Raw genomic sequence first — 22724 nt, 5'->3', positions numbered from 1 at the left:
CTTCATTCCACCAGAACAGACATCACTTTAAGGGGTGGGGGGAGTTAGGAGAGAAATGTATTAACAATTTAGAGAGAAACAATTTAGAAAGAATCCAAACCCCTCAAAAGGAGCAACATTTATTAATGTTAAAGGCGAATTAAAAGACCAGAGACTTAAAACTAAACAAAAGGCCAGAGACTTCCATTACAAGGAAGGACAATCATCCCCTTCCCCTACCCCCTTCCCCCAAGATTTTCCTATAGACAACTGCAAGGATGAAATATCAACCACTTTAGAAATATGAAAGATCTGACGAATAAACTTAATAGAATGATTCATGGTGTTTGGATAAGCTTAACAATGTCTCTTAACTTACAGTACTTCAAACACATGGAAGTAGCATCTTTAATAAAGATCCTCGTTTTAGTGTAGGGACTCAGCAACAAAGATGTACCAGAGACCAGCAGCATCTGAAAGGTCCTCAGACTTTTTATAGTAACATAAAATGAATTTTAGGCTACTCCCAGATTCCTTGCAGTCCTGGAGTTTATTGTACAATCATGGTTCCTATATTTGAAGTGGTATTAGACATTTTAAAACATTATATTAAAGGGTTTGTTGTTGTTGTTTTTTCTTGATTTTTTTCCAAGCTACTTTTGCTCTTCCAACCTAAAAAAATCAACTGTGGACATTGTTCAAATCAACATGTTAGGTTACAACCATGCTAAAAACAGTAAACTGCATGCTAAAGATAATAAAAGTCAGCCCTTTAGCTTTGTAAATTTAACTGCATACTACAGATATTAAAGTCAATCCTCTAGCTTTTTTGCTATTATTCGCTGAATCAATGCTGCCATATTGCTCTGTAATATTACCACATGCATACATAAAATGAACTGCTTCATTTCTAATATATGTAGTATTTAATAATATAACACAACTTCCCAGAAACCCAGAGATGTTACATTGTTACATAATAGGCTCTAGAAACAGAAGGACTGGGTCTGAATCCTGACTCCTCCAGATACAAGCAAATTACATAATTTCTCCATGTTTCAGTTTCCTTACCTGTAAAATGGGGGTAACAGCAATACCCCGCTCATGACACTGTTAGGGAAATTTTATTGAATTAATACATGTGTGATGCACTTAGAACAGTGCCCATCTGGCCACTCAGTATGTGCTTATCTAAACCATCTTTACATATTGAAAATAACATAAATCAGACAAGAAGGCTTAATGACTTAAGCTCCAAAAGACTGAAATCTGAGCAAAGTTTCAACATATCTGAGGCCTGTGTGCTTTTTAAACCTATTATTTGCAGATGACGTATCTGATTTATTACACTAAATTCATCACAGAGAAAAAGAAAATACTTTCCTCATGAAATAGCAAAGCTGCACACATACCAGGACTGAGTTTATGTTTACTATTTACAGTTCTACTATGCCATTTCACAGTAATTACAGTTTTTGGATAACTAATCAAATTGCTTAGAAAGCCATTCTGCAAGTTTATTAGGTAGACCTAACTTTAAAACCTTTCATATAAATATTGTGCTACTTTAAAACCTTTCAAATAAATATTGTGCTACTACTTCTTTGCAGATCTTAAATTTCACCCAGAATTTAAAGGTTCTGTTCTTCCCAAAAGAATGTGCTAACTTCTTTGAATTTTCTACCATCTTTCTTGTTCATTCTTTAATCATTGAATGTATCCTTTATTTCCTGAATATATATTCCACAGATAGTAAGGTTTGGTATGCCAATTTTACTTCCTTAATATTTCTCTAGTACAAGGCCACACAAAAACTTTAACTTTCTTTAAACTTGCTTTTGGTTAATGGTACTGTACTGACATAATAAAGAAATACATAATCTGAATTACCTGATTGTACAAAAATTCCCCAAACAGAATCATTAACAAACATGCTCTTTAGGAATTTAGATGTAACCAAAAGTATTTTATAAGTAGTCACCAGGTGACTGCAACTGGTCTTTTTAAAGCCTTTTGCTAAATTACTTCCGTTAGATGTAGAAATCCCTCACTCAGAACTACTGAGAAACAGTGCTGATGTTACTGATTTTGATCTAACAATTCCACCACTGGAATACACTGCCTTGGCTGAATATATCTGGCAAGTAAAGTAGCTCATAACTGGCAGAAACTAAACTCAGTAAGTCATAATCTTTACACAAATGTCATTTCTAAAAAGTAAACACAATGTATAAATTTTGTAAAGCATACATTTAGAATTTGTTTTCACTTTATTTTTGACAAGTGGACAGGGGAGTAAATAAACTATAACAAAATTCAAAGTATAGGATTTTTTAAAAAAAATCTTGTGTAGGGGCGCCTGGGTGGCTCAGTGGGTTAATGCCTCTGCCTTCGACTCAGGTCATGATCCCAGGGTCCTGGGATCAAGCCCCACATTGGGCTCTCTGTTCAGCGGGGAGCCTGCTTCCTCCTCTCTCTTTGCCTGCCTTTCTGCCCACTTGTGATCTCTGACTGTCAAATAAATAAATAAAATCTTTAAAAAAAAATCTTGTGTACTATAAAGACATATATATATAGATCTTATCATATACCATATATGTATTTCCAAACTAGAAATAGGATAAAGCAAAGTACTAACTGGAGGGGGTTTAAAAAAAGAAAGAAAGAAAGAAAAGAAAGTTGAGTCCTTTGGTGAGATCAGAAAGCCATTAAATAAGCATTTCTGCAAATCTCAACTATAAATAAACTCGAACTCCTCCTCCTTTTGATTCTACTAAAGTACTCTGGTTTAGGTGAAGTATTGCTTTGATTTGATGTTACAGAAATTACTGAATTAAAATTAGCAAAATGTTTTCTGACACTTTCATATTAGACTCTACAGAATGCCCACAAAGACTGCATCTTAAAAGAAAGTAATGGTATACATATGATGTTTTAAAAAGAAACTTACTTTATTCTTTGTACAAACTCATAGACTTACAGGTTTTTTAACGAGTCAATATAAACTGCCTACACATAGTTAAATTTGATCTTTAAGACCTCTCCAAATCAGAACACTCTAAAATGAATCATCAACTGCATACACACACATACCACACGCCAAAAGGCTAGAGGGTAGAAAGCAAAAACATTAAGCATCCGTACTAAGTAATGGTTTATAAATGGCATTATTTTCTTTAAAATGTTTTACAATAATTCTCCTGCTTTCTAATTAGGTATAAAATTAGAATAAGACAATAATAAAACAATGAAATTCAGATTTGTAAATAAAAACACACTAAATAAACAGATTATGGCCAAAAAATGGCAAAATAAGACAAACCAGATAAATACTTCTCTTTAGAAAATACTGGTCAGGTAAATGAAGAGATCACAGAAAGGGGGTGCCTGGGTGGCTCAGTCAGTTAAGTGTCAGACTCTTGATTTCCGCTCAGATCAGGATCTCAAGGTCCTGGGATAGAGCTTGGCATTGGGCTCTGTGTTGTGCTCAGTGCCCTCAGCAGGGAGTCTGCTTGGGATTCTCTCTCCCCGCTACCTCCACTCCTCCCCTATGCGCGCATGCGTGCACTTTCTCTCTCTAAAATAATTAAATATATCTTATTAAAAAAGAGATCACAGAAAGGATAAATACCATTTCATTTTACTATGTAAGATGTTATATTCATTTACTACTGAGTGACAAGCTCATTAACCTACTCGATAATGCATAATTATGATTACCTTTCCTTCTAAATAGTTTATTTAAAAAAAGAGATGCTAACAAAACAAGGACGTTCAAATTAGGAAAGTTATTCTTTAGCTAAAATTAATATACTGTGCTGTTTTCAAATAAAATGGAAGTGGCGGACACTATTCTTCTTGCCACTTTACTATCTGATGTACCCATTCTCAGACATCTCTTTTGCACTTGTGACTATATCTGGTGCATTTCCCAGGTAACTCTAACTTACATAAGTTAGTCAAGTCACCTGGGAAACAAGAAAGCAGTTTTACAATTTCAGGGCAGACTCTCCCCTGCGTCCAACAGGAATGGCTACTTGAACTATTCTAGAAGACTTCAGCTGTATAGGTAGTGGTTCTAATTGAGTAACAAAGACTTCAAAAATGACTCATGTCTTGGCCTAACTTGAAAATAAAAACACAATACGCTTACATCTGCACTATGCACAACCTAAGAGTGACTTCGTCTTTACTTTAGAATAAAGATATGTAGGAAAAATATTTTCCTCATTTTTTTCCCCTTGGTTACCTGTCCTAAGTCTCAAAGGAGTAATGCAGACAACACTTTGGGAAATGAAAAAGCCATTTGCTTGCTTCCTATGCCAGCTGGAATGTGAAAGCACCCCTAAGAGGCAAGATGCCCCAATTTTTAGCAAAACGGTCTTTCTCTGGGTATGGAAAATTAACAACAAAAAACCACTAACCACTATCTCTTAGTAAACCCTGCATCAAAGCATGAACTGAATGATCACTACTGAAACAACAGCCCTACTATTAGGTAATGGAGAAATTCACCTGTACAGGATTAAAAAGAATCAATTTTAGAGCAAAAAGTACTATTAATGCCTATCCAGATTCTACACTAGCAAAGCAAAACATTTTGACAGAAAAGGTTGAGAAAAGGTAGCTGTGGGACACAGAAACTAAAAAATAGTACTGACTTCAAAAAGAGTGACCATAATGAATCCTTCTAAGCCTAGCACTTCAATATGGAAGAATTACAAGGAAAACACTATCTTAACCACAGTAAAATACTTGACAATGAGTTAAGATCCATTTAGCCTTCACCACATTACCCCAAATGGACTTCAATTAGTCCTTATTCTTCACCTCCTTGCAATATCTGCTGTAGCCCACCACTATTCCTCTTTGAGTTTTTCCTTGCATGGCTTTCATAATAATGAAACTTAGAAAAAAATTTTCCTTTAACTCTATTCCTGTTCTCATTTTTAAATTCTCCTATCTCTAAATGGAGGCATTGTACTTTTGGGCTGTCCCACCTCCCCCTTGATGAATTCATGTAATGTCATATCGATAGGATTTTTTCTTCAGTTGAATGTGCACACTAATTTATATTTTCAGCCCTCTCTTCTTTCCTTAGGGCTAATTTCACATTTTTACTAGGGTTAAAGAGAGGTCAAAGACAACTCCTAGGTTCCTACACTATTTGCTCTTTTTAAAGAGAATGCTATAAGCTTGATTACATGTCTTTCTATGCCACTTAGACTAACATCCAAAAAGCTAAAAGAGAGGCTGATGACAGTATACATAATGAGAACAGCAAAAAATTAATGCTGACACCAAGAGAACAGAAAAATCACACACAAAAAATAAAACCAAACGCTCAGTAATTTGGGACCATTTGGAAGATAAGCGAAAAACCCAGTGATCTTTTTAACCCACTGAGAGAATTAATTACGTAAACCATATATAACTGCACTGTCCAATGCAGTACCCATTAGCCACACATAGCTATTTACATTTAAGTTAATTAAAATGAAATTAAAAAATTTAGTTCCTGAGTCACACCAGCCACTTTGCAAGTGCTCAAAAGCCACATGGAGCCAGTAGCAACCTTACTGGACAGCATAAATATTTTGATCAATGCAGAAAGTTCTACTGGACAAAGCTGCAGTGCTAATTCAACATTCACTGAGTATTCTCTATATAACAGGCACTGTGCTAGGTACAGGAGTATATAGAGAGATGAGTAAGATAAGGCTCCTCTCGGCCCTCAAAAAGCAGATCACCCATCTAGCAGAAGAAGCAGCTAAAAATATTTATAAGTACTAGCGTAGAGGTAATAAGATTAATTCCAGCCCAATTAACTAGGATTCCAATGCTTTCACCTAGCACTTCTGTAGACTGGGCCTTGTTCGTCTGCTGGTATGATGGTTCTCCAAGAAATGCTGACTCATCAGTACCTAGAAATCTCTGGGCTTAGAACCAGAGATGCTAAGCCCTAACCAGGATGTAAGCTCCATCTCTCTGGACTTGGTGCTTTACACTGCCGACAACACTTGATGGAAAAAAATCCGTCCTGCTACTCTAATTCCCCGGTCCCTCCTAGAAGGCAGCTTTGCCTCAACTGTCACTTGGTTTGGAGCCTCCAGCATGTGCTATACTTAGGGTGACTGAGTGGCTGACAAAGTTTTAAGATATTACCAAAGAATTAGCCCTGCAATTGAGAACAAGTCTCAGGTACAAATGGTGCAAAAAGGAGGGGCAGTGCATTTGGTAAAGAAAGAGAAGTCTATGCAAGTTTCAGAGGGAAACATAAAAGTTAACAGAAAGATTTGTGTCAAGCAGGGGGTTCATCACAACACAAAGGGGTAAAAGCAAGAGATGAGGATGGATGGAAGGCAACTGCTAAGAGCCTTAATGCTACCACCTATGGAGTCTGGCCAGGATTGGCCTGTAAGTGACAGCCAGCCATTAGTAAGAGGAATAGTCCAAGGACAAGATCTGTATTTTCAAAAGACAAACCTGAGTGAAAGGTGGATAGCAGTGGATAAAGGGGACCAATGTCTGAATGAAGACTTGGTTGAAGGTGGTGGGAGATAATTTAGAGGAAACAGACTTGGGATACACTAGATAAAATTGATCAGCTCTAACTACTGACAGAATCTATCTGGCACAAAGGACTCCAATAAATGTTTGTTGCAAGAAAAAAGTTGTGAGGAAGGTAATAATCACTTAGCTCACACAGAAGGAAAATAAACAAAAACCACTTTTTGTTTTGTAAGAAACACAAAAATTTAAGGTAAAGACTGGCAGAAGAAACAGTGAGACAAACAAATAACAAAGAAATCATGAGGCAGTATTCCCACAGCCTGGAATACGACTTCTTAAGATAAATGAATGGCTTGTTCCCCATCTCCTTCAGATCCATATAAAAATGTCATTATCCTAGTGAGCTCTTCCCTGAACACAATATTTAAAACCGGCCAAGACAGGCATATTCTCCTAGCATTCTCTAACCCCCTTTCCTGCTTTATTTTTCTCTGTAGTACTTACCAACACCTACTATATTCTACTTTTTACTTGCTTGTTTAATGTCGTCTCCCTACTACTTAAATGTAAGCTCCATTAGGAGAGGAACTTTGTTTCATTCACCACTGTACACCAAAGCCTAAAACAGTGCCTGGCATATAGCATTTGCTCAACAAATACTTGCTGATTGAGTGAATAATGCAAATACATAAAAAGGGCGGGATTATTATATCAGACTAATAAATATAGATATAAAATGATACCTATCACAGAAATTTTATTATTTTGAGCATTTAAAAAAATCCGTATAACTGAATAGTCCTTTAAGTAAAAAAGACAAAATGTTTTCTTTTAATATGTGCTTAATATATATAATATATTTAAATATATGTAATTGATTGTAACATCTATTTACAGTCATAAAATGAGAGATTTTATAGCTTGAAAAATCATTCACCATACTTGATAGCCGCAAAAATCCTTCCTTAAGTAAAGGCAAGAAGCTGAAGTTAAAATACCAGAATATTTGTATAATCACAGAAATTAGCATTAAGACATAGTCAAGAGGATATGCTATAAGTAAGGTAATAAAGGTCCAAAAGTTAGAGAAGTAAAAAACAATCCAAGAACACAAAAAGCCCACCTAGCTGGTAGCTTCAGGAAAATTAGCAAAATCTTAAATCCCACTTTCCTTATGAATAAATTAACACTAACACTACCTACCTAATGGGCTTGTTCTGAGAATTTTCTTAGAGGATTAAACCTCTCGAGTAATAAGCTTTGTACAGTGCCTATAAGAGTCATGTATTCCTTTAATACACAACTATTCACAAAGAACTTACTATATAAAAGGAATCATACTAGATAATAGCTACAGTGACAAACGAAAGATAACGTATTTACTCTCACAGACTCTATCTATGGTCTACTGGGAAAGACAAATAAATACAAAGTGTGACAAGTTCTATGGAGGACACTAATGAGTCCAGAGGCATAAACCCAGAGAGCAAGGGACTTCAGCTTTAGATACGGTCAGGAAGTATCTCTGTGGAGAGAAAAAATAAGAAGGCATTAGCCATATAGAGAGGGCACAGAAGTATACTAATAAGTGTTGCAAGCACAGGGATTAAAATATACAAAGACTCAGCCTAGCTGTGGAAAAAAGCCTGGAGCTTATTTGAGGAACTGAGAGGAACTCAGTATTACTGAAGCCTCATAAGCCAAATGAGAGAAGATCTCAGGGACAAGAAAGAGCCAGATGATGACTCTGAAGGACCATGGTAAGGTTTTGTGACTTTACTCTATGGGAATTTATTCTTCAATAGAAAGCCGCTGAAGTTTTCTGTTTTTCGGAGGGGAAAGATAATGCAATTTATGTCTTATAAACATCACTCAAGCTATTTTTGGAAATGTATTTGGGGAATGTGAATAGAAATGGAAGAATGAATTCTAAGACTAATGCTGTAGTCCAGGACAAAGAGATGACGCTTGCACCAGAGTAGTGGTATGGAGACAAAGAGCGTTGATGGATTCCAGATATATTTTGTAATGGACTAGATCTAAGGATAAGGGAAAGGGAGGATTCAAAGATGATTCTTAGATGTCTGACTTAAAGCAACTGCTTGACTGATGGTGGCATAGTAAGTAACATACATTAAGTATTTAATTAATTGTAGCTATTCTTTGCCACTTTTATTCTAAATAAAAGAGAGATCTAGCTGGTGAGTGTATAGCCAAAATTTCCCCCCAAAAAGAAAAAAAAGCAATTAGTCAAGCTATGAGGGAACAGCAGTATCAATCATATTGCCCACTGAAAACTATAAAAAACAGCAAAATACTAAACAAGCAAACCCAGCTATTTGAAGACATAGAAAGACAATCAAGAGAACCAGGACATTAGGAGCCAAGAGCCCAGAGAGAAGGAAAACACGCTGAGATCTCTACTTTTTCCCCTTGGGTTATTTGCCAACTATCAGTACAGGGCATAAAGGCCAAGCAGAAAGCAACATCCTGGAGTCTGCATCAGTTTCAGTGGACTAGGAAGACAGAAACTGGAATTCTGTACTTCCAAGGTAGCCAGGAATTGAGAATCTCAGATAAAACAGAATTTCAAAGAACAAGCCCAACATTCTGCTCAGTTTTTGCCTCCCAGAAATGTGCTGAATCATAAACAACATGGACTAAAATACAGGAAAACCCTGCAAAAAGACTAAAAGAGACTAAAAACTTAAGCAGGCCTTTCATCAGCCTCACAATACAGGAGACCCTTGAACAACATGGGGGTCGGGTGCTGATCTCTGAGCAGTCAAAAATCTATATATAACTTCTGACTTCCCAAAACCTTTACTAATAGCCTACTGTTCACTAGAAGCTTTACCAATAATTTTTAAGTTAACAGTATTATGTACATATTCAAACAAATAAAGTAAGCCAGAGAAAATAAATGTTATTAAGAAAATCACAGGAAGAAAAAATACATATGTGTAAATGGAACTGTGCAGCTCAAACCTGTGTAGTTCCAGGGTGCACTGTACCTAAAATTGCCAAGGCTAATCAAAAAAGAAGCATCTTGGTAATTACTCCAAACTTTCAAGGGAGACCATAGAAGGGCTATGTACTTCAAGACTATTTGAATTTCCTGAAGGCCCGGAATTCGGCCTCATGTCATATCAAACACTGATGAATCAAAGTGACCTATGTTTTTCTAACTGCCTGCCAGAGAATATTAAAGCCTACCTGGAGAAAGATAACATCATTCAGATCCTCTATAATTTTTCATCACAATGTTAATAAAACATTACCAGGTGTCCTACAAAAAAGAATCAAATGATCAAAAACCAGGCAAGAGAAATAGGCTCATAGGTAATCTAGGTATCAGAGTCATCAAACAGGAACATTACAATGATTAATACACTCAAGAAAACTGATGAAAATGTTGTGAGAACTTAAGCCTTTGTCAATTTGGGGCCTGAAATACAAAATACAAATCTGAAATCAAGAACTCAATAATTGGGTATAACTGGACATTAGACAGAGAAGATATGCTAAGTTGAAATAAGTAAAAAATATCCAAACTAACACAGAGTAGGGGTGGGAGTAGAAACTATGAAATGACCTAACATACATATAACTATAGTCTCAGAAGGAAAGGAGAGAACTGGATAGAAACAATATTTAAAGAATACCAGCTAAGAAAACGCCCAAAGAAACAAAAGAAAACAAGCCATAGACTCAAAGTGCTCTACAAACTCTACAAATAATTACAATAAGTCATACATAAGCATACAATAGTAAAATTGCTGAAAACCAAAGACAAAGATAAAATCTAAAACACAGCCAAAGGAAAACACGTTAACCTCAAAGAAGCAATAGTAAAACCAAAAGCTGACTTAACAGAAACAGTGGGAGCCAGAAGTCATAAAATAACTTGAAGGTGCAGAAAGAAGAGACCCCTTAAAAATGAAGGTAAAATAAATACATTTTTAAAGCATATGAAGACAGAGAATTTATCACCAGAAGACCTGCACTCAAAGTAATACTAAAGTTCCTCATATCAAAGGAAAATGACCCAGAAGTAAATACAGTAAAACAGGAAGAAATGGGGGCACCTGGCTGGCTCAGTGGGTTAGGCCTCTGCCTTCAGCTCGGGTCATGATCTCAGGGTTCAGGGACTGAGTCCCCTGTGGGGCTCTCTGCTCAGCGGGGAGCCTGAGCGGGGAGCCTGCTTCGCCCTCCCCCTCTGTCTGCCTCTCTGCCTACTTGTGACTTCTCTCTCTGTCAAATAAATAAATACATAAATAAAATATTAAAAACAAAACAAAACAAAACAGGAAGAAATGAAGGCTTCCAAAACGGTAAATGTAAGGATAAAGTGAAATGAGTAATGGCTATTTTAATAACAACATTGTTATTACTACTACTACTACTACTACTACTACTAGTGTTACTATTATCTCAACAGCAACCATAATGACGTCTTTGGAGGTTTAAACTAAAACCAAGCATGGAAGAGAGAAATGGGATTCAAGTATTTAAGGCCTTTGCATTTTCCTGGAAAAGGTAAAGGAAGTAACTGATGGCAGATTCAAGCTAAAGATGTAAATTGCAAACTTAAGGTTACCCATAAGGAAATAATAAAAGAATTTATAACAACAAGCTAAGAGCCAGGATATGAGGGGGAAAAAAGTTTGATTAATCCAAAAGAAAGCAAGAAATGAGGGAGGATGTTAAAACAAATGACAGTACAAGTAGAAAACAAATTGTAAAATGGTCAACTTAAGCCCCCAAAATGTATTAAGGCAATTAAATGTAGAACAACAGATTATCAAGTTTAATAAAAAACAAAACCCAACTATATGATACTTGAAGAGATTCATCTTCATCTCTAAGGACAAAGAAAGATTTTAAGTAAAAAGATGGGAAAAAGCCAAAAGAAAAGCACACTACATCCAAAAAAATAAGTTTTAAGACAAAGATTATTACTAGAGAATGACAGTAACAGGAAGATATAATTGTGTATTTATTTGCAGTCAGTAATTTAGTCTCAAAATATATGAGGCAAAATTTCAGAGAACGAAGAGGACACAGTTGGAGATTTTAATGCACTTCTCTCAATTGAGTGAAAAAAAGAAAAAGGTAGCAATACAGTGGATTTAAACATGATTAATATAATTGACTTAAGTGACACTGAGCACAGCACACTCAAATATTCTAAAACTTGGCCATAAACCAAGTGTCAATTAATTGCACACAAGTAAAATCACAGAATAATCCTAGACCACAGTTGTATTAAACTGGTTATCAACAACAAAAAATATAGCTAGAAAAAAATCCCCAAATGTTTAGATATTATGTAATAGATTACTGGATAACCCATGGATCAAAGAAGAAACCACAAAGGTAATTCTAGAATATTCTGAGTTGAGTGATAAATAAAAATACGATGTATCAAACTTGTGAGATCCAGCTAAAGTTGTTGGAAAAGTTGCTTAGAGGGAAATTTCATAGACTTAAATACATACATTTAAAAAAGAAGATAGTTAATGATTTGAGCATCCATCTCAAGAAACTTGAAAAAGAACAGCAAATTCAAAAAAAAAAAATAGAAAAATGAACTAGAAGAAAGCAAGCTAAAAGCAGAACCAATTAGAAAATAAAGAACATTTTAAATTTGAAAATTAAATTGGCTCTCTGAAAACTGAGCAAGATAAAGAGGAAGCACAAATTATCAATAAGCAGATTTAAAAAGCAGGTATCACTAGATACTATGAACATCAAAATAAATAAATACAAAGCATGTAAAATCATAAACCAAGTTGGAAAATTTAGATAAAATAGACAAATCTCCTGAAAAGTAAAACTTGTCAAAACCGACACAAAAGTAATAGAAACTGTGAATAGTCATATATATATATGAAATAGATTCAACAATCCCCACAAGTAAAATCCAGACAGCTTCACCAGTGAATTCTTTCAAACATTTATGAATGAAATAAAATTAATCTTCACAGTCTTTATTACAAAGAACAAAAAACAATTCCCAGCCTATTTTATGAAGACATCATAAGTTTGGTAACTAAATCTTTACTAGTCAATCTTTTTGATGAACAAAAATGCACACATTGTAAATGAAATGTAATACAACGTATTAATAGGATAATGCATAAAAAACAATTTAAGGTTATCCAGAAATTCAAGGATGTTTTAAACTTAATTAATATGTAACTCTCCTCTTCCCCAAATTTTAACACATACTTAACAGAGAGCAACTAAAATTCCTAAGAATTTTATCCTAAGAAAATAATCAGGGGTGCCTGGGTAGTTCAGTGGGTTAAGCGTCGGATCCCTGGTTTTTGCTCAGGTCATGATCTCAGGGTTGCAAGATCCAGCAGAACTGTGGGCTCCAAGTTCAGCCGGAAGTCTGCTTGGGATTCCCTCCCTCTTCCTCTGCCCCTCCCCAATGGGCATATGCTCATACTAGCACGCTCTCTTGTCTCTCTCTACCCCCCTCTCAAATAAATAAATAAATCTTAAAAAAAAAAAAAAAGGAAGAGTCAAGCAAGGCATAGAGTTATGTTTTAAAATATGCATTACATAGGAAGGCCTGGGTGGCTCAGTGTGTTAAGCCTCTGCCTTTGGTTTGGGTCATGGTTTCAGGGTCCTGGGATCACTGAACCCCACATTGGGCTCCCTGCTCAGTGGGGAGTCTGCTTCCCCCTCTCTCTACACTTGCCTCTGCCTACTTGTGATCTCTCTGTCAAATAAATAAATAAAATCTTTTAAAAATAAATAAATAAAATATGCATTATATCATTGCTTATAATAGCTTTTAAATGCCCATGGATATGGAATTAGCTAAACAATTTATGTACATCTATCAGAATCAGTTCAAAATTGTAATATGGTTCTATACTTATTTGTATGGATAGCTGTTCATGAATACACAACTAAATGAAAAAAGCAGCATATAGAAGTAGGAATATTTCTAAGGCAAAAACACTAATTTCATATAAAAGTGAAAAAAACTGAACATATATCATGAGAACATTTTGTCTAGACACAATGAACTGCCATCTTAATTTAAGTTCATAAACAAAAGATATAATGCCTAACTTAGACAATTTTCATCAGCAGAAAGAACATTTTCTTCTCAAAATCTCGTCATAGAAAATTGCCCACATATATGTTTTATTTAGACCATAAAAAAATGCTACTGGGTTTGAATCAGTCAATAGAAAATCTGCACCAAAAAATAAAAAATCTGCACCATACATAAGTAGCTAGAGTATAAAAACAAAAACAAAATACTCTGAAAGCACTGAATCCATTAAAAATCTGTGTTAGATATATAAAGCAATAATAGTTTCTACATTAAAAGTGGTACCTTTATAGAAAAAATTCTATTGTACTGTATTTTATTGTATATACATAAGACTCAGAGTTCCAACAAATTTAAAGAAAACTCCCCTTATTTTAGCAATCAACAAGACAATCCATGCTCATTAAAATCATTCCAACCCAGAGATTACATAGTAGTTGGGGAAGGTATACAAAACAGGTGTCATCTCTACTCTACCAGGCTAGCTCAGACCAGCCAGTGGTGAATGCCTGGGGCAAGGAATCTAAGGTATTCTGCCTCAGGGATTTAGCTCAGGTATGGTAGGGGGAAAGAACTTCCCATGTTTATCACTATTGCCATCAGACCCAAATTCCTATCCTGGCTCTGCTTTTTACTAGCTTCTTTGACCTCCTTATCCCCTCTAAACCTAGACTGTGAGAAAGTAAAACTCACCTCTGCTGATAATCACACTGTGGTGTTTCTAAAAGACACAGACAAGGCCAACAGAAGACCAACAGGCAACAAAAATTTCTCCCATCACCACACTAGAGTTCCAAAATGACTTAGATCTGCCCCAGCCCCCTTCATTTCTCCTGCCTCCTGAACAAAGAGCACTGACAGATCCAATTACTAAACCCACCTCCACTTCATGGCCCATAGTCCACAATCCAGAGCTAGTTTCTACTTTGCCTGGTTTCTCATTAGAATCATTCAGCACAACCCAAACCCTACCCCAAACTTTTCGCATTTCCTGTTACTGAGGCTAGGCAAGGTTTTCTCAGGCGTGTGCTCTTCCTCACTACAGCAAGTCATTAACCTTCTTTGTTTCACTACCGCTGCATTCCTGGTGGTCCCCTCCTGACAGGCACTTGCAGCTTCTTTCCCTATATACCAACTGTATTTATCCAGGGTCATGGTGAGGATTAAATAAAATGTTATTGTGTAAAATGCCAAGCAGCTGCCTAGTATAGCAGCAAGTGCACAACAAATACTACCTTCTCTCTCCTAAGTGCTCAAAATAAAGCTGTACATGTTAATTTTATTTTCTAAATCATCTACCTAGTTCTTCACTATCAAAAACCTACATTTCTGCAAAACAAAACAGAGTTAAGAGCCAGAAAATAAGCCCTTCAAGTAAAGAGAACTCTAAGCAGCCAAAACAGACATGCTTAAGTCCATGAAACAAAGATTATGCACTTTACTATAGGGCAACTCCTGAAAATCCTACTTGGACACCATTTGATGTTTTTAATATACTTTAATAAACTTTGAAAATCTGCCTTCCACACCCACAGCAAATTAGAATTAGCAACTATAAATAGCTAGAGAGGAATAGGTAGGCATACTGACCACACAAAAATGTAACTGTTCAACAAGGCAGGAAACATTAAACCTAAATATCAAGCACAAAAACTTAAAATGCTCAAAAATCTGAAGTCATCTTATACAATGGCTTCTAAATTTTGTTTTATTATTTTTTTTAATAATAAAACAATTTAGGGAGAGAGAATACATATGTAGGGGGGTGGTGCACAGAGGGAGAGTGAAAGAGCGTCCCAAGCAGACACTGGGTTGAGTGGGGAGCTTGACATGGGTTTTGATCTCAAGACCCTAAGATCATGACTTGCGCTGAAATCAAGAGTCAGACGCTTAACTGACTGAGCCACCCAGGTGCTCTTAAATTTTTTTTTTTTTTGAACATACCAACTATAAAATACTTGAGTATATACCTCCAATATATGTATATTCATTTGTAAATATTTTATATATATTGTAAAACAAATACTAAAATAGAAATTAAAAGATTTTAATATTGTTTTAACTATTAACTATGTTAAATACTCGTTTGTTTTGATCTTAAAATCACTAAAAATGCTACTGCTATTAACGTTTTAAGTGAGAGCGCTATTATTCAATATGTCTCTTTATTTTTTCAAAATCTTGCTTTCCTAATTTGTGAAGTTCAACGTACTTTGATATTTTAAAAACTGTTGTTTAAGTCATAACTGAAAAACTTAGTTCACAAAGATGCACCGATCTTTACAGAAGAATATGTCACTTACTGTTTTACTAAATTATATCACTCTTCTATTCTATCACCAAATATACACAAGTTTTTGTTAAAAGTCAGTTACCAGATGTCAGTGTTATGAAAATTTTATTTTTCCTGATGTCAGATATTTTTGAAAGCTCGGTAGAATGTGTTTCTAGGTTTCTAACAAATGGGTCCAAAGTCCACTGAAATTCTCCGTAAGATTTTTCAACAGACTGGAAATGTCTAAACATGTTTTCAAAATGTTCTCTCTATAACCTTAGTCTCTTCTGAAAAACAGATACTGTCTCACTTATCGATTAAAATGTCAATTTTGCCTTATAGAGACAACTTAGTGTTTGTTTTCTCAACAATATCTGCTAGGTAGCATAATATTGATAGCTTCTTGTCATCATGGAAAATATCAGCGTCTATAATATTCCTCTTTTGTGAAATAAAAATGTGTAATTCAGCTTTGAGTTTTACTTGTTTTTTTTTAGCAAATCTTTTAAACACTGACAGTGAACCTCTGCACCCTATCTCAATTCAAAGTATCACAGATTCTTTTAAAAAGCATTTTTTAAAGTAACTATATAATATACTCTAACAGAAAAACCACAAAAACTTTGAGAAAGTCATGTGCTGCTGTTGGCCTCCACATTACAGAACTCACACAAGTTCCCTCAGCAAACCACACTTGTTGTAACCATCTGAATGTGGACCCAGAAAAGCCTCAAAGCCAATCCATGTATTAATACAAAAGCTTAATTCCTCTTTTTGGAGCATAAAATAATAAATAGGAATTCTAATATTTTTATTCTCACATCTCAACTGACTTGCCTCATGTCACTTTGTAAATTTATTGACCCAGTAAAGGGGCATAAAGCTTCACAATCCATATTAAGTGCTCAGGATCTGAAATTGTAGCTTATAGAATAATCATATGTTACACAGAGAAGTACTCAACGAAGAACATACATTGAACTGAATCAATATTACTCAAATGATGGCTCTAGGTCATCGAAAATAAGGTGAATTATGTGCAGTATATCATGCTCAAGTAAATAGGATAGTAGTCCTATTTGTTAGATTCGGGTGTTTCCAATATAACCTTCATGAAATCAGAAAATTTACTGTTTCAGAATGATACTCCTGAGGGATTCCAGTTACCAGGAATTCTATAGTCACTTTCAGCTTTTCCCCCAGAATGAGAAGAATTCTTAAAGAATATATTTAGGAAGCATATACTTGAGTTTCCTACAATATATCTACTGTTCCATATTAAGAAAATTAGAGCCATCAGTAACCAACCACTAATTTAAAAGAATTTCAAGATTTAATATTAAAAATACATTTTCCATATTCAAAGTAGTAACAGAAGCAGGCATCATACACTTCATATAATCAGTAATAGTAATAGGAAACAATATTTACTTTTTTACAATAAAGAGAGTAATGCTCCATGAGTTAAGAAACTCACTCACTGGCTTTTAAATGTCTGTTTTAAAAATCATGGGAGTTGTAATATAAGACAGATATCCATATAAATTTGACACTGTATAAGAAGACTCTCAAACACACTGAGACAAAATGGTTCACACTCGAGGGCTAGAAATGAACTAAAAGCGATCTTCACAGGAGGGGGACATGAGCTGGAACAGGATTTAGAGCCAGAAAGCAAAAGGCATTCAAAGCTGAAGTAAATTGTCTTCTATTTTCTTAATGAAAAACGTCTAATTCAGAACATAAAATGTAAGATATATTCAAGTAAAAACAATTAGAAGAACATGCCATTTGAGCTATATTATTTATTAAACTGTTCATTGTCACAAGTTTACATAGGTAAACATATTATCTACCCTTTAGCTTCATAAAACTTCCCCACTTATATTTGAAATAAGAGCTCCAGCAAGAGAAAGAAAAATTAAAAGAAGCTATAAGTAAAGAGAATATCTGGGGCACTAGATCTTAATATATTCTTTCTTCAAAGTTAAAAATTTTCTTTTCTCTGGACCTTTTTCTAGCATGACATCGTCCCCTGGCATACTCTACATCTGTCACTTTACTTTAACTTGGAAAAATGATAAAAGTTCAATTAGAAAGGAAATTCATTTTAGTAATTTCCTGTCCACCAGAGGGCTCCCACATTTCTCCACAAATAAAAGAGATATAACATTACAAAAAAAATAATCATTAACCAACGAAAAAACTCAAATTCTCATTATTTATACTTAACCCCAGACTAAAAATTGTTGTATCTATTACAATTTCTATATTAATAGCTTAAAAAGATACAGGGCTTTTCTTTGTTTTATGAATTAAAATGTTTCAAATACCAGAATTGCTTTGCTAATATTCTCACACTGTCCATTTCTTTTTTACGTAGGGGCTTTCAATTTTATAAATATCATAAAATATAATTTTAGTTCAAAACTCTAAACAGTAGCTCAGATGTTTTCTATAATACTCCTATAAATAATTTATTTCTTGATAATTTTCCCAGTCCAGAAAACAAAATTACCACCTTATCTATCCAGGCTTAGGCCTTACCATTAACAGAAAGAGTAAACATTTTCTTTCAGAAAACCTATAGTCATTAGCATAATTCGTCCTACAATTATCAACAATGAATACTGCCCCATCATGAATTATGATTTGGGCTGGAAAAAAAAAATAAAGGAAATGAATCATTTAAATACAATGTACTACAATGATATTCTCTTCAGTATTTTTAGGGTTTTTTTTTTTCCACAAGTAAGTTATTATACTGGAATGCTAGTATATCTTTTGGTTCAAACTCAATCACTTACAGCTAAAGAAAAACCAATATTTTATGTAAATACACTTATATATAGTATATATTTACAGAATGTTAATTGCTAAAGTACCAACTGTAAATTTTTTTAAAGACTATAGCAATCCATTCACTAGGGGTGCCACTCCTCTCCAAAAAGATTAACTTGCTGAATTCAGGTTATAAAAAAAAAAAGAGAGACTCCTTATGGTAAACACAAGAACTTACTGAATGTTTAGAAACAAATTTGAAATGGGAGTTGTATTTACAAAACAAAAAAAGATGCTAAAAAAATTGGTTTTAAAGTCAGTCACAATCATTGCCATATGAAGACTTTACCAAAAACTTCAAATGATTTAGCAATTACTGTAGCTCAACAATGAATTATCTCTAATGAAAAAATGACAGAGGTTATAATTTCACTGCCCCACCTCATCTCCCAACTAGGATTTTCCTATACAAGGACAAGCACCATTAACATGTAAAAGGGCGTAACATTTGTTTCTACATAGCACAGACTGTCACCATTAGAAACTTGAACATTTTACTGCACATTGAAAAAATGTATGCATTCATACTTCCAAGAGTACATATCCTTATCAGTTAGGAGTTACGTTGCAAAAGAAACGTCAGCTTGTGGAAGGAGGTGGGGGTAGGGAGGCTAAGGTTGTTCAAGATTCAAAGTGCTGAAATGGTTCTTACTTTAAGTCATAAATGTAAACACAAACTGTCAATTACTGATATGAAGACTTTAACAAAACAAAAAGCATTTAATCAACAACTTTTAACCATATAATGTTATATTTCAAAAAGTGGAGAATCGCAGGCACTTCTCAAATAAAGGTACTTTTTAAGCAAAAATGCGATATAATTAAGAGTAAATGAAGGCTTAAGAGGTTGTGACACAGGAAAAAAACCTCAAGACTTCCAACAAGTTGAGCAATTCGAAAATGAGACATAAAAAATACTCAGAACAATCTAATCTGAGCTGTAGATTAGACATACTCTGAAACAGCATCATCAGGGCATTATATGTTTATTACATAATACTGCTTTGCCCTTGCATATCACCTTTAATCAAGGGATCTCAAAGCACCACCGAATCAAGGCCTTAAAATACAGTCTAAAACAGAAATAGTTATATTTTATAATTGTACCTATTAATATAATCTTGCCACTACTTCCCATTCCCCTGTTCTGAACATTAGCTTCCGAACCTTCTTCTGACTTGGAAACAGTATTCCCCAAATCATTTCAATTTGTAACTGATGCTACGCACATTCCAGCTTTTCTTCATCACTGGGCCTAAAGAAAGTAGTGGCACTGTTTTAAAGACACAAATCTATTTCATTACAATTTCTATGACAGAATAGAGTGAACATATCTTGCACCACCGACAATATAAAACGGAGACTTTAGAGAACAAATCTGTGCTGTAAGCGATTAGCCCCCCAAACACTCATCAGACAGGGGAAATAACATTTTCCAACTCAGTCCACACACCCTTCCAGGCAACTTCAAGAGTGGGGTAGAGGAAACCATGTCCAGCTTATCCTCAGTCGGTCAGGAGACTATTCTCCCATGTGCACACCAGGAGGGAAGGGAAAAACTAAAGGGACAATTCACGAGTTTTAAGACTCAGGAAGAAGAGTGTAAGTTGCTGTGTGGCCACACAACAGAACACCATGGTTCCTATACATTAAAATAGTACATCAAATGGCAAATCAAACGTAAGCAAAACGGCTTTAAACCAAGGTCAAAATATGCCATTTACAGCCAGTTAGGTTTGTTTTTAAGTCTGTAAATGAGGTTCGCTCCTACAGAAATTATCTGACGTTTAAAAATTTAATCGGTCAAGTTCAATTTTGTTTTTTCACTGGAATACACGAACACTCAAATACTAATGTTAACTTCAATTCTTCAGAGATCTTCCTGTTAATTGCATTATGTTTGTCCCTAGGACTGCAAAGTGTAATTTCAACTCACAAATCCACCACCTCCCCTCACTGTAAGCCTACAGGGTTCTGTTAGCCAACAGACTCAGAACATTAACAAACATTAACCTTTAGAAACAGAAAGAAAAGCATCAATAAACAATAGTACTTTTTGTTTCAAGTTCTCAACATTCAAAGATCAAGGCTCAATACTGTGTTTTATTAGCTTTTAAAAGTCCAATGATGTAATGGTTCTAAAAGTCCTGGAAAATCTTAAGTACCAATAGACGGTCAGTCTAGATTTCCGAAAATTCCAAAACATCTCAGTATTTCTGTTGCCATAGTTGTTCACCCAGACATTTCAAAAAGCTCACAGCAAATTCTAGCAGACTTTTTCTTGAAGACATTCACGTCCGTTTTCTTGAAAATATCAAGTTTGTCTCTACTGCATTAATGATCTCGTCAGTGTCAAAGAACAAGATTCCAGTTTCCCTGCCTACCTCTGTATGTAGTAGGGACACCCGTCCTCAGCTCTGCCTCCTGTCACTGACGTTTTCAGAAGCTTTACAAATGTTCAAAGATTTCTGGCAAAGAGGGAGATATTTTCTCCATTTCGACCTACACTGCCACATTTCCCCTACTTCTCCATTGTCTTTGATGATTTAGAAAACACAACCAAATGAGAAAAGCCATATTAAAAGCTGTACTTCCTAAGAGGTGGAACCAGAACCTCCTCCAACTTCTCCAAATCTCCCAGCACCGTGGCTTTTCAACAGTCCCCTGCAAACCTTCACCCCACGCCTGCATCTTTTCTGATTAAATAAGATTGGAAACCACAATTAAATCAAAGAATGTCGTAACTTATCCTTCACTTACCATATCTGCCGGGACATTACTGGACATCTTGCCGTTTGATATACACCCAGAGATGTTTACCGGGGGCAAAAACAAAAACAAAAAAAGCAACAACAAACAAAAAGGAGAACTCTTCAAGGTACAGCAATCAACCTTAACGATCTTGATTGGTTCGTGATGTGCCTTCCAAAAAATAAGTTATTTCGGAGCCAAATTGCCGGCCTGACCGAGGTTCCGAGCGTAGAGAACAATCCCCAGGAGCTGCGTGGCCGAAGCCGGAGAGAACTCCCGGGACGGTAGCAGCGGCAGCAGCAGCAGCAGCCCCCGTCGTCGTCAGCGGCAGCAGCAGCCCCAGGACCGGCCGCACCAGGTAGACCCAGCCGAGTGACACACGGACATGGAGCGGGGTGGGAGGGGGTTAAATCCGCCTTCCTCCTTTCCCAGCCCGGCAGTGATTCACACTTGCTCCCGAGTCAAGTCCTCATTAAGCAGGAGGAAAATGCCCCAGCGTGGATGTACATAGATAACTATGTGGCTACACATGGACGCGTGAGCAGTGAGTGGCGGCCGCGCTGGAGCCGGCGGACGGCGCGGGGAAACAGCTCAACTCGCGCTGCCGGGGCTGGGAGCCGGGCCGCGGAAACCCGCGCTCAAGGGCATTTAACTACTTGGGAGCCGAAGCGAAAGCCCGGGGCGGCGAGCGCGGGGCGCGGGGCGTTCGGCCGGGTGGGAGACCCCACGGCCCCTTGGGGCTCAGGCCGCGGGCGCCTCCGGGCAGCGTCGGGTCTCCGGGCGCATCGTCTCCGGTTTCTCCGCGCTCCTCTCTTGCCTCCGCCTCCCACCCGCCGCCACCTTCCCCTCCCCTCCGACGCCGACTTCGGCTGGTCCCCGGAAGAGGCCGGGTCCTCCCTCTCCTCAGCCCGGGAATGGTTTCCTCTCGGAGCTTTGTCTCTCCTTCTCCTCCACTTTTCAGTCCCAAACGCCGCAGCCGCCTCCTGTCATCGCCTCTCAAGCCAACATGGCGGCGGCAGCGGCAGCTGCCTGAGCGAGCGCAAGTCGGGGACACGGGGAGAGCACGGCCCCTCCTCGCTGCCGCCGCCACCGCCCCCGCCTCTCCTCCCCACTGCTCGGACACCCAGTGCGTCACTACGGAGACCACCCTCGAGCATGATGGGAAGTGTAGTCGTGGCTGGGGGGGGCGGCCTAACGCGTCCTAGCTGGACTCCTTAGCCACGCCCCTCTTAGCAACAGTTGCTAGGAAAGGAAAGCTTGCTTTAGCCAGGCTGCCACCTAGGAGCT

General features: G+C 36.6%; 1 protein-coding gene across 1 annotated transcript in view; it reads right to left on the bottom strand.

Annotated features, from left to right (window-relative positions):
• The window catches only part of UBL3 (ubiquitin like 3), a 65563-nt gene extending 43050 nt beyond the window's left edge, over window positions 1-22513 (bottom strand). Inside the window, exon 1 of the mRNA XM_032314469.1 lies at window positions 21447-22513. Coding sequence (XP_032170360.1) covers window positions 21447-21473 — 27 coding nt within the window. The 5' untranslated portion in view covers window positions 21474-22513. The remainder of the gene's footprint in view (window positions 1-21446) is intronic.
• Window positions 22514-22724: the final 211 nt, after the last annotated feature.

Source organism: Mustela erminea, chromosome 15 (genome assembly GCF_009829155.1).
Source record: "Mustela erminea isolate mMusErm1 chromosome 15, mMusErm1.Pri, whole genome shotgun sequence".
In the NCBI taxonomy this organism is placed as follows: domain Eukaryota; kingdom Metazoa; phylum Chordata; class Mammalia; order Carnivora; family Mustelidae; genus Mustela; species Mustela erminea.
The sequence above is the reverse complement of the archived record's forward strand: the minus strand, read 5'-3'. Positions and strand labels throughout refer to the sequence as shown.